General features: G+C 46.3%; 1 protein-coding gene across 2 annotated transcripts in view; it reads left to right on the forward strand.

The window, feature by feature from the left end:
• The window catches only part of TRPC4 (transient receptor potential cation channel subfamily C member 4), a 237,796-nt gene extending 225,438 nt beyond the window's left edge, over positions 1–12,358 (forward strand). The window contains exon 11 of one of the 2 annotated variants that reach the window (XM_006124925.5): positions 9,928–12,356. In XM_006124925.5, coding sequence (XP_006124987.1) covers positions 9,928–10,641 — 714 coding nt within the window. In that variant the 3' untranslated portion in view covers positions 10,642–12,356. Of the gene's footprint in view, positions 1–9,927 lie in introns of both variants that reach the window. The other variant, XM_075919126.2, reaches the window with a different exon arrangement.
• The last annotated feature ends 347 nt before the right edge of the window (positions 12,359–12,705 follow it).

Below are 12,705 nucleotides of genomic sequence, written 5' to 3' on the forward strand. Positions count from 1 at the left end.
CCTTCCCCTGGCTGGCTGGAGCACAGGGGAGGGAGCCTTGAGCAATGCACCACTCCTGCCTTCCCCCAGCCAGCCAGAATCAGCCCCATGGGGGACCATGGAGGACCATGAGGGTGTGCTTTTGCACCTTTCACACCGTCCACCCCTGTCTGTGGGCCTATCTATGTAAAGCACTTCCATGAGGGAAGGAGCAATCAGCACTGGGAATATAGCTCCCTATGCTGTATTTTTGTATTTATACAGCAATATTTTGTAGATTCTGATTCACACTGGTGCTTTACACCATTGTAACTTGCTGAGCTCGGGGAGCTGGGGTATGGAGTGTTTTTCACACCCCCCAAGCCAGAAAGTTACAGAGCTGTGAAGTGCCAGTGTAGACTCTGCTTTTGTCTCAAAAGCCCAGTGGACTTCCTTGGGTTGCAGGCTCACAACCCTGGAGAGTTCGCTAAGTGCTTTCCACTATTACTTGTTAGCTGGACGGCTTGTTTTACATTATATGTATGTAACCCTTCTGCCAGGTAGGCCTGGCAGTAACCAGGGCTGGGTTCAATATCTTGGAGTTCATCTCACATAGAACCGGCTCAAGCCCCCAACCCAGTAATCTGGGAAATTCACGCACCCCTGGGGTGCCTCTGAGAGGCAATGCTTCCCCACGCGCAAGCACTGAGTCTGAGTGTAGGAAAGAAACATTTAATGAAACAGAGAGAGAGAAGTCATACAGCATTAACTTGGGGAAAATACCACAAACAGAATTCATAACCCAAACATGAGCCAAGCCCCCACCCCAGCCAAGAATCGCCCGAAGTCCAAAAAGTCTGACACCCCAAAAGTCTCTGTCCCTGGTCCATGCCACCCAGAGTCCCAAAGTTCACCCGCAGGGTTTCACCTCCCAATCTGGGTAAAAATGAGGGTGCGGAAATAGATAGGGGGCACCTTATACGAAACTCCACCACGCTCCACCAGCTGTCTCGTTCCACTCCTCTGGACGCTCCGCTGGGCACCTGCCGCCGCTCCTCGCCTGCCGCCACTCCACGCCACGCCGCTGGTCGTCACTCCTCACCTGCCGCCGCTCCACGCCACACCGCTGGTGGCCGCTCTTCACCTGCCACCGCTCCACGCCACACCGCTGGTCGCCGCCACTTCACTGGCTGCAATAGATCTGGCACTCAGCCAAACCAGTGATTTCAGTGCTCAGTGATTTCAACTCTTTAGCCACCAGCTGGACTGGCAAATGAATCCAGCTTTCACTGGACTAGCAAAAGAAAAGACTCCTCAGGGAGTCTGCTTTAGGTCTGTCCTTAAACAAAGGGGGAAAGGTGCAGGCTGGGTCAGTCTTATAGCTCACACCGGGCAGGTGTGAAGCAGGGTGACTCAAACCCTTTAACCCTTTCCTCCAGCTCAGTTCACTCAACTCTGGAAGGGGGGAGGCTTGTTATTCCGAGACCTCTTACCATGATGGTGGTGTCTCTCCTGCAAGCAGTGGTGGCATGATTTACAGTTCCCACATTTAGGGGTAGCATGATTAGTTACCTCCACAACAGTCCCAAATTATATACAATTCTCCACATTCCATTCCAACACTGACCCTCCATCAGCCCTGGCTGAATGGGATTTACATAGCCACACCTCGGATTCTCTCCTGAGCAGTATTTACATGTCAACAGTTAACAGTTAATTACCTTGCAGAGCTAAACAACTGTAGTGGGCACACCCACCCCTCCTTTTAGCTGTCTGACAGCAAGCAGCAGTTCAGCCCCTGCTTATATCCTCCCCCCAGTCAAAAATTTGCCGTCCTTATTATACCGGCAACGTGAGTTCTCTTCAAAGGGTCTAAGGAAGCCCACTATGGCCTCTACAAGCCTGTGTGCCAGGTGTATCACATCCTCACTAACCACTCCTGGTGCATTGTAAGTTAGCCTGTTCACTGGTCTTATAACCCTATCACGCCTATCAAGCACAGGCACAGCAGGAACTGTGAGGACCTCTTCTGGGGGTTGGGCAGACAAGGGGTTATGTGTAGGTACCCTCTCTTCAGATACATGCTGTTGCACCTCTTGTTGAGATGCTGGGATGTCCAGGGCACTGGGGACACCTTCCCCTTGAACATACTCTCTGTCCACTGACACAGGTGTGTCATCAGAAGCCCGTTCCTCTCCCAGAAGATCTGAAGATGTAGATGGGACAAGTTCATCCTCTGAGGTTTGTCTAGGCGAGTACACCGAACCTCCTTCCACAGGCCTCCTTCCACAGGCCTAAATGCCTCAGCCATAGGATTCAGAGCCAAAGAAGTGGAGCTCTCTCCATGCCTCACTGATGGAATCTGGTCTGCATCTCAGTATACTCCATGGGATCATCTCCCTCTTCAGATTCACTCTCAAAGGTGCTGGGTAGAGGCAGATTAGCTTAACAGGGCTCACCACACATGGGCTACGTCTACACTGGCCCCTTTTCCGGAAGGGGCATGTTAATTTCACCTATCGTAGTAGGGAAATCCGCGGGGGATTTAAATATCCCCCGCGGCATTTAAATAAAAATGTCCGCCGCTTTTTTCCAGCTTTTAAAAAAGCCGGAAAAGAGCGTCTACACTGGCCCCGATCCTCCGGAAAAAGCGCCCTTTTCCGGAGGCTCTTATTCCTACTTCAAAAAGCGGCGGACATTTTTATTTAAATGCCGCGGGGGATATTTAAATCCCCCGCGGATTTCCCTACTACGATAGGTGAAATTAACATGCCCCTTCCGGAAAAGGGGCCAGTGTAGACGAGCCCATATGATGGGTGGTTGACTTGTCCGGACACTCCTTTTTCGCTGAGGCCCCATGTCATGGTCCATTTCATAAGGGGCGCCTGCCAATTCTCCCACAGACAGCAGAAGGTTCCAATGCACTGTTTTTACTTGCCCTGGCCCAGTTTCTGGTTTAATCTTGTAGACCAGTAGATCTCTAAGTTTTTCCACCACCCGGTAAGGCATTGCCTTCCAACTGTCGGCAATCTTGTGTTTGCCAGCAATACCCATATTTCGTAGCAGAACTCTGTCCTCAGGTTGGAGCTCTTGTGGGCGCACTCACGCATCATATCGGTGTTTATTACGGTCTGCATTTTTCCGGGCAGCTGCAGTAGCCAAGCAATAGGCATTCTGCATTTTTTCTTGTAATCGGGAGACATATTGCAAGTGTGTTTCATAACTCTCGCCATCTCCTGATACTCCAAAGCATATGTCTATATGCAGTATCGGCTCCAGTCCAAACATCATGAAGAATGGGGTGACCCCTATAGCATCATTTCTTGTAGCATTGTAGGCATGCACCAAAAATGCAACATGCTGGCTCCAGGATGCTTTCTTGTCTGGGCGTAAAGTCCCCAGCATATTTAGTAGAGTCCGATTGAACCGCTCGGGCTGAGGGTCACCTTGGGGTGGTAAGGTGTTGTTCTGGACTTCTTAACTCCGGACAATTGTAGCATCTCCTTCAAGAGGTGACTCTCAAAGTCCCTCCCCTGGTCAGAATGTATCCGAGTTGGGAGACCATACACTGAAAAATATCTTTCCCACAAAACTCGTGCCACAGTAGTGGCCCGCTGGTCACGTGTGGGATATGCCTGTGCATATTGGGTATAATGGTTAGTCACTATTAAAATGTTCCCCATATTTTTCCTGTCCATTTCTAAAGACAAGAAATCGATACACGCCAGCTCCAAAAGCCTGCTGGTGGTGATATTCTCCAGATAGGCAGCTCTGGTAGGCAGAGCTTTCCTATGAACACATCGGGCGCAGGTCTCACATTTTTTCCGTACATCTTCAGCCATTCGGGGCCAGTAGAACCTACTACAGATAAGTTCCAGAGTTTTCTCCATTCCCAAATGCCCAAAATCATCATGAAGGGCTCTCATGGCCAAGGTTCTGTACTCTTTTGGTAGCACTCGTTGCGTTTGTCGATTTTGCAAAGGATCTACGGTGATCCGGTGCAGCACCCTCTGTATTAGTTCCAGTTTGCACCACTCCCGCAACAGTAGCTTACCCTCAGGGGTGGATGTGGCAACTGCACTAGGGCTTTTCCTTTCTCTTTTTGCAAGTAGTGTGTTATGGATGTCAGCATCTTGCAGCTGTGCTCTCTGCCAGTCAGAAGCATTGAGCCTGGGCAAGGGGGACTGGTCCAACATAATGTAGTTCACGGAGACAGAGGGTACACTCTCAGGGGGTAGGCCCAGTGTTTCTGCAACACACCCATGGGGACTCTCATGTGCCTTGGACTTCTCATAACTACCGTTGCAGATAGCTCTCACTCCGTCTACAGGAATCTCACCAATTTCTGTTGGCTGTGGACGCCGAGACAATGCATCCGCATCTACATTGTTTCTCCCTGATCGGTACTGTATGCTGAACTCATAGCTGGCCAGGGCGGCTACCCATCGTTGTCCAGTAGCATCCTGCTTAGCACTTGTCAGTACATAAGTCAGTGAGTTGTTGTCTGTCCATACCTGAAACTTAGCACCGTACAAATAGTCCCGAAATTTCTCAGTGATGGCCCACTTCAAGGCCAGGAACTCCAACTTGTGGATGGGGTAATGAGTTTCACTATCAGACAGCCCTCGGCTGGCAAAGGCCACAGGTTTACGGTTGCCGTTCACATCTTGGTACAAGACTGCTCCCAAACCATCCAAACTGGCGTCTGTATGTAGGAGGAATGGCTTGTTTGGGTCAGCAAAAACTAAGACTGGAGCATCAGTTAGACAGCTAATGATCTCTCAGAAAGCCCTTTCACATCCCTCATCCCATCGTGGTCCAAAGGGCTCTAGGGGGCCATATTGTCTTGGATCAGGAGGTCGGGGGGGCCTCCCCTTATTCTTGGTCTTAGCCTCCCTCTTGATGGCCGGGTATCCCCTGGTAAGATCATTCAGAGGCTTTACAATGGTGGCATAATTCTTCACAAACCTCCGATAGTAGCCACTAAATCCAAGGAAAGTCTTAAGCTCTCTGTAGTTTCTTGGGCGCGGCCAGGTAGTGAGTGCTTCTACTTTATCCGGGTCGGTACTCACACCTTCTTGGGACACAATATGACCAACATATTTCACTGAAGTTCTGCAGAATTGACACTTATCAATGGAAAGTTTCAGCCCATGGGCCTCCAACCTGTCAAGTACTTTAAGAAGTCTGTCTTCATGCTCTTCCAAGGTCCTTCCAAATACAATCAGATCATCCAAATAGACCAAGACGTGCAGTAAGTTCATATCCCCTACAACTTTCTCCATGAGGCGCTGGAATGTGGTGGGGGCCCCAGAGATCCCTTGAGGCATGCATTCAAACTGATAAAACCCCAATGGGCAGATGAAGGCAGTCTTCTCCTTGTTTTCTGCTCCCAAGGGGATCTGGTAGTATCCACTTCGAAGATCCAATACTGAGAACCACTGGCTTCCCAATAAACAATCTAATGCATCTTCTACTCAGGGCATCGTGTACTGGTCAACCACAGTACGGCAGTTCAGGGTGCGGTAGTCAATACACATCCGAATTTTCCCATTCTTTTTGTGGACTACCACAATGAGTGAGGCATAGGGGCTGTGGGACTTGGTAATGATGCCAGTTGCAGCCAGCTCCTGAAGGTGATGTCGCACATCATCCATCTCTGAAAGTGCAATTTTTCTAGATCTCTCCCCGAAGGGTCGGGGATCATGTAGCCTGATGTTGTGCTCAACCCCTTTGGCACACCCCACATCCCACTCATGCAGTGAGAATACCTTGGGTCTTTCAGAGAGCTTCTTCCTCAGGCGATCCTTCCACTCTTCGTCCAAGAGTGAATCTCCAAAGTCAAACCTTGATGGATCTATAGTCTGAACGTGCGGTTCACACTGGGGACTCACAATCAATTCAGGCTCGAAAAGATCTGCTATCTTTTGCCCTTGACTCACAATAATATCACGTCTTGTTTCATTTGCAATCAGTACCGTGACTGTGTCCTGGGCTGCTGCTGGTAAGGTTATAACTCCACAGGGGACCAGGACCCCATCAGGAAGCTCTCCTTCAGTTGGTTGTTCTACCATGGCGAACACTCGTTTATTGCCTTTCAGCCAGGTACTCATGACGAGCACTTCCTGCTCTGTCCTTGCAGGCACTACTAAAGGGTTCGTGCCTGCATACCTTAGACTACCCATTGGTAGCTAGGACGTCTCCTGTTTAGCATCTTCAATTTTCCTATAGGCTTCAGCACAAAAGGCGTGGATCATCAGGGTGTCCAGATATTGGTCCCCAGCCCATCGTCTGCAGTATTCTGCGAGCACCTTGAAGAGACTGGAGTTGGTCCCTATCAGCACCGACACATCAGGGACCCCTTTAGGGTCGGGGCATATCAAGGCTACTGTGTCCACCTTTTCTCTTACCCCTGCCACTTCCTCAGGGAATTCCAAATGCACTATGACACACCTTTTGTAGGGATATTCATTCATGCTGAGACAACACAGGCCAAGGCCAGTCAATGGCTGGATAGGCAGGTGCCTGAGCATCTGTTGGTAGAATGACTGGAATATAATTGTCACCTGCAATCCAGTATCAAGCACTGCTTTGCACTCTGCCCCTTCAATCCTTACGGTGACCTCTGCTCGAGGCCCTATGAGTCCTGAAGAGATCCTAGCTGAGTGGTCTTTTCTTGGGAATCCGTCAAATCCTGGGGGCCTGGGTTGTCCCTGTCCCCCGACCGTCTCGTGACTGATTCTCAGCTTTCCATAAACTAAACTGGGATTTTCCTCATTTTGGCAACGTGCAGCCCTGTGCCCATCTTGACCACACTGGTAGCAGAAAAATGTTCCTCTCCTCTTTTGGCTGGGTGGGATGGCAGCTCCAGGCGCTGACTTCTCCATCACCACAGCCTAAGGTTACTCATCCCTGCAAATCCTTGCTTGGCCAATGGCTCTCTGCAACTCAGCAATCCGTTCTGTCAGGACCTGAACTTGCTGGGCAATGTCTCCACTGGTGTTCACGACCAGCACGCCGGCTGTTTGTCGGGGTGCAGCGCTGGTTGGCTTAGGCATCTGGGCCTCCCAAAGCCCACTGGAAGCCTGCCTTTCTTCCTCCTCTCTGACCTCCTTTATCAGTTGGGAGTATGTAGGGGGGTGTTCCTGTCATTCTCTTAGCCGGAGGTGTAGTAGAATCGGGCTGTAATATGCAGTTCCTCTTACAATTTGAGCCAATCTGGTCTGGTCCATCTGCTCAGCAGTCACGGCTCCCCTAATGACAGCTCTCTGTAGCAGCCTCTCCAACCCCTGTACATAGGCTGAGACCTTCTCTCCCAGGTGCTGCTTAGCATTGAGAAAGTTACAAAAACTGTCTTCAGGACCCTCCATGCTCCCAAAGGTGCGAGTGAGGGCCTCTAGGCAGTCCTTTACACTGAACTCAGGGTTAGTGAGCTTCAAGGTGCGAATCACATCTAAAGCAGGGCCCCGGAGACTGTCTACTAAACATCTTTGTTTTTCTCTGTCTGGCACAGCCCAATGCTCTAGCATTTCAGTGGTGTGTTCCAGCCAGGGTTCAAACTCTTCTTCCCCAGGGAATAATCTTAACTTACAATAGGAGCTTGCCATAGCATGGGATAGCACACATTTCTCCAAGATTTGCCCCAGGGCTTTTGCCCAATCATCTGCTGAGGTTGCTGCCTCTGAGCTAGAGGCTTCTGAGCCAGGGCCCAACAACCCTGACAGACAAGCCATGATACAAACAGTAATTTCCTCAAATACAAATCACAATTATTTCCCACAACAGCAACTCACTCAACATGTGCTTGCGAGGGGTACTAATCCAGTAAATCCCGGACGAGCCCCCAAAATGTAACCCTTCTGCCGTGTAGGCCTGGCAGTAACCAGGACTGGGTTCAATATCTTGGGGTCAATCTCACATAGAACAGGGTCGAGCCCCCACCCAGTAATATGGGAAATTCACGCACCCCTGGGCGCCTCTGAGAGGCAATGCTTCCCCACTCGCAAGCATTGAGTCTGTCCCTGGTCCGTGCCACCCAGAGTCCCAAAGTTCACCCGCAGGGTTTCACCTCCCAACCTGGGTAGAAATGGAGGTGTGGGGATAGATAGGGGGCACCTTATACAAAACTCTGCCACGCTCCACCAGCTGTCTCGTTCCACACCTCTGGACCTTCCGCTGGGCACCTGCCGCCATTCCTCGCCTGCCGCCACTCCACGCCACGCCGCTGGTCGTCACTCCTCGCTTGCCACTGCTCCATGCCACACCGCTGGTCGCCGCTCTTTACCTGCTGCCTCTCCATGCTACGCCGCTGATGGCCACTCCTCGCCTGCCGCTGCTCGTCGCCGCCACTTCACTGGCTGCAAAAGGTCTGGCGCTCGGCCAAACCAGTGATTTCAGCTGTCAGTGATTTCAACTCTTTAGCCACCAGCTGGACTGGCAAATGAATCCAGCTTTCACTGGACTAGCAAAAGAAAAGACTCCTCAGGGAGTCTGCTTTAGGTCTGTCCTTAAAACAAAGGGGGAAATGTGCAGGCTGGGTCAGTCTTATAGCTCACACCGGGCAGGTGTGAAGCAGGGTGACTCAAACCCTTTAACTCTTTCCTCCAGCTCAGTTCACTCAACTCTGGAAGGGGGGAGGCTTGTTCTTCCGAGACCTCTTACCATGATGGTGGTATCTCTCCTGCAAGCAGTAGTGGCATGTTTTACAGTTCCCACATTTAGGGGTAGCATGATTAGTTACCTCCACAACAGACCCAAATTATATACAATTCTCCACATTCCATTCCAACACTGACCCTCCATCAGCCCTGGCTGAATGGGATTTACATAGCCACACCTCAGATTCTCTTCTGAACAGTATTTACATGTCAACAGTTAACGGTTAATTACCTTGCAGAGCTAAACAACTGTAGTGGGCACACCCACCCCTCCTTTTAGCTGGCTGACAGCAAGCAGCAGTTCAGCCCCTGATTACATATAAATGTATTTTCACTGTCCTCTGCCTGTAATCAAGATGGTCAGACAGAGGAATCTACACTCCTGCATCTAGAGCAGGCCTGATTTATACACTGCCTCTGAAACACATTGTAAGAACATATTTCCAGTGCACATACATAGATAACTCTTGGTATACATTCTGGTCATGCATCACACAAACGGGGACCACCGTGTCACCGTTTACATGTGGTTCCTTATGTGACACCTCCTTGATATATGTTATGATGACAGGGTGTTGGGGGTAATGTGAATCAGGCCTAATATGAATTATAATAGAGAGAGCCATCTGTCAGTTGGCACCAATGGACTCACAGGGCCACACAACTCCTCCCCTCAATTTTTTAATCAAAGATAAAATTCAACAGATCTCGAGGAAGCTAATGGGAGAGAGATGACCTCATCTGCCACACCTCTTAGGTTTACTGCTGCACCTTTCCACTCTCATGGGCTCTCCCAAGTCCCCCCTACACCCCAGCATCACTTCCTGAACTCCCAAATCCTTAAAGCACACAGGTCCTGATGCCACCCACCTGGAAACTAGTGCACCCTGTAAGTAGCAATAACTTTCAGTCGGTGAAGGAATAGCAGAGAAAATGCTCTGCCTATGTAGGAGTACCACAGTCTAATGAACCAATCATAGATCTGGGAGGGGAGACATCTAGAATTCTCTTCTTAGCACTGCCAGAGGTCTTGGGGCAATTTTCATAAGTGCTTAGGCTTTTCCCTGCAAGCTATTAAAATTTGCTTCTCCGCCTTCTGTGGGAGTCATGAGGACTGATCAGACAGTATTTGCAAAGCACTTTGAGGATATCAGAGAAAAATAAATATCAATATCCATAATATTATGTGTTTACAATTGAACATTTTTGCTAAAACATTCAGGTGTTACTCTTTATTACAAAGAGAAAAACAAAAGAAACCAAAACAGAGTCCCAAGTTATAAATGCTTCCTGTATCTTTCTAACTTTTTAGGAGTTAAAGCAAGACATTTCCAGCTTTCGTTTTGAAGTCCTGGGTTTACTGAAAGGAAACAAACTTTTTAATTTGCAATCTTCAAAAATCAGCAAGGAAGCCGCTTCTTTGTCAGAGACTGATGAAAAATGTGAGAGTGCAGGAAAAGAGAAAGTAAAGAAAAAGAACTTCAGCCTTTTTGACATTACTACACTGATTCACCCAAGATCAGCTTCCATAGCCTCTGAAGCACATAACATAAGCAATGGTGCTGCACTGGTGGTGTCCGAGCCCACAAAAGAGAAACAAAAGAGGGTGAATTTTGTAACTGATATAAAAAGTTTTGGATTATTTCATAGACGATCGAAAACAAACTGTCTGGAACTGAGTACAAATAAAATATACTCTGTGTCTGAAGAAATTTCACAACAGGTAGAAGAACAATGTGAGAAAACTACTGAACTGGAAGGGGAAGAACTGATCATGAGCTGTGAATTAGGCCTCCAAGGTCTCAGTGAAAAGTGCATGCTAACAAACAAGCAAACCAACAGTGAGACTCTGGATTCACAGCATGAGGAAAAAGATTGTGCTTTGGAAGCTGGGCAAACAGAGGTGCAGGATTCAGACCCCTCCACGCCTGAAGATTTTCTGGACAAGGAGTTGGACATTAACAGTGACTTGGAGGTGAACGAAAAGACAGTTGTTCAGGAGGATTCTGTAACAACTAGGTTGTGATGAGTATGGGAATGAATATATACAAATATATATATTTTGCACAGTGCTTTTTTGCGCAGGATGTTTTAAAAGTTATATTAGAACGTATAGAATTACACTTTATAGTATTCAACAACAATGGCACATGAACTTGTAACATAATTAAGTGGGGAAAGAAAATAGAGGAACCTTCTGTTTTGTAGCCTGCTTCAGCTTTCACAATTTGTTTTACATTTTTTAATAAGTGGAAGCATCTTGTATTCTTGTACTGTTGCAATAACCCACAGAAACTTTTTAGCTATCTTTTTTCAATTAAAACAAATGCAGTTTCTCTCATATGATAGTTGACTCCTATGATAAATATTTTTCTATGCAAATAAAAAATAGCTGAATCTTGTAAGCCTTTACTTAACTTTTTTAGTTCCTTCAAGATAATGGACAGCATAACAATCCATAGGCTGTTTCTGTCAAAACAATTATTTAAATGGGTAGAAATTTGAAATGCTTCAAATGCTATGGAAATAAATTAAAACATAAAATATCATTTATTTATTGAAAGTGTTAATTACTGTACATTATGAATAATTTTCCTATTTGATTATTTAATTATATTTTTTCCTCTTCCACACATTTATGAGCCTACTGATGGCAATGTTAAAATTTAATTTGCAAAAATTTTAGGTTGTATAAAATGTCTCCTTTCTTATAGTAAACAAAATGTTTATGGCTGCAATTCTATGACTGTTTATTCCAAAGGAATCCACAATCATTACTAACTATTATTTCTCCAAACATCTGCTTTTCCAAATGTGGACAAACTATGCACTTAGTATATGCTCATTAGCTTCTGCTTTCATATTACAACTGTATTTGCTAAGAGCAAGAATACTTCAGAAAAAACTCCTCCTAAATATTAGAAAAATATGACAATCTGCTAGGAATATTTGAAAACAGGGGTTTTCTGAATCATCACACAGTTTGGGAGAACCTAATGGATGATTTTATACAAAATATTTAGACATTCAAATGTATGAGAGAAACCTGATAGTATTTTTCATAAATGACAAGTGATTTATTGTCTTAGTCAAAATGAGTATTTTTAAAATTAAACAGTATGTTTCTTTTTAATCAGTGGCTGGTGTCCTATATTATTAAGATAGAATAAATATAAACAATCTAAAGAAAGGCCATGGAAACTTTTGAATAAATCACAATAAGGTATCCTTTGCCTTCTTAAATTCCTCTTGTTGTGATAGGCTTTATAGTTTGTTTTGTCCAGTGTGAGGGGATCCTAGCATGCAGAATTATCTTAGATATCAGATCCCAGGAAGTACATAACATAACTAAAACAGATGGATTTAATAATGGCTGGTATCTTCCCCCTGTTTTTGTGAGCTGAGCAGATACCAGACCTTTCAGACACATTTTCTACAGCTCCTAAGTTTCCCCTACAACATATGAGTGTCTTTACATGTGGAAAACAAGTAACCATAAACTCATGTCAGTTTTGCATGCAAATGTTGGTTTGGAACAGTCTCTCCATTAAAAACATACCTCACCATAGTCTATATTTGTGTCCTTAGTTTCCTTTGATTTTTAGGCTAGCCTCACAACAGTTCCCAGATTAATATAGTTATCCCATGATGTGGCAGCAACTACAGTATTGTAGTCATTATTTCTTTTCAAACAATGTTACCTTATTATATTTCTACTATACAAACCTACTATCCAGATTGAAAGTCCAGTTGTTCTATTGGCATCAATGGGAATTTGTAAAGCAATAGTAACTGTTAGTGCAAATTATATAGCCTAATACAACTGTATGAACATTTCACAAAATATTACTTTTACCAGAGGAGGCCCTTTAGCAGAAGCCATACTCTTCACACTGAGCAGAATCAAAAAGAGGACCATGAAGGCACCTCCTTTTCTCTGGCGCTTCAGAAAGCAGTAATCCCGGTCACACCTCAACGTGCTAGGTGCTATATAAACAGAACAAAAAGATGGTTCCTATCCCAGGGTATGTCTACACTACAGCATTATTTCGAAATATCTTATTTCAAAATAGTTCATAAACTATATGAA

This window comes from Pelodiscus sinensis, chromosome 1, assembly GCF_052426305.1.
Source record: "Pelodiscus sinensis isolate ZL-2025 chromosome 1, ASM5242630v1, whole genome shotgun sequence".
Lineage (NCBI taxonomy): Eukaryota > Metazoa > Chordata > Testudines > Trionychidae > Pelodiscus > Pelodiscus sinensis.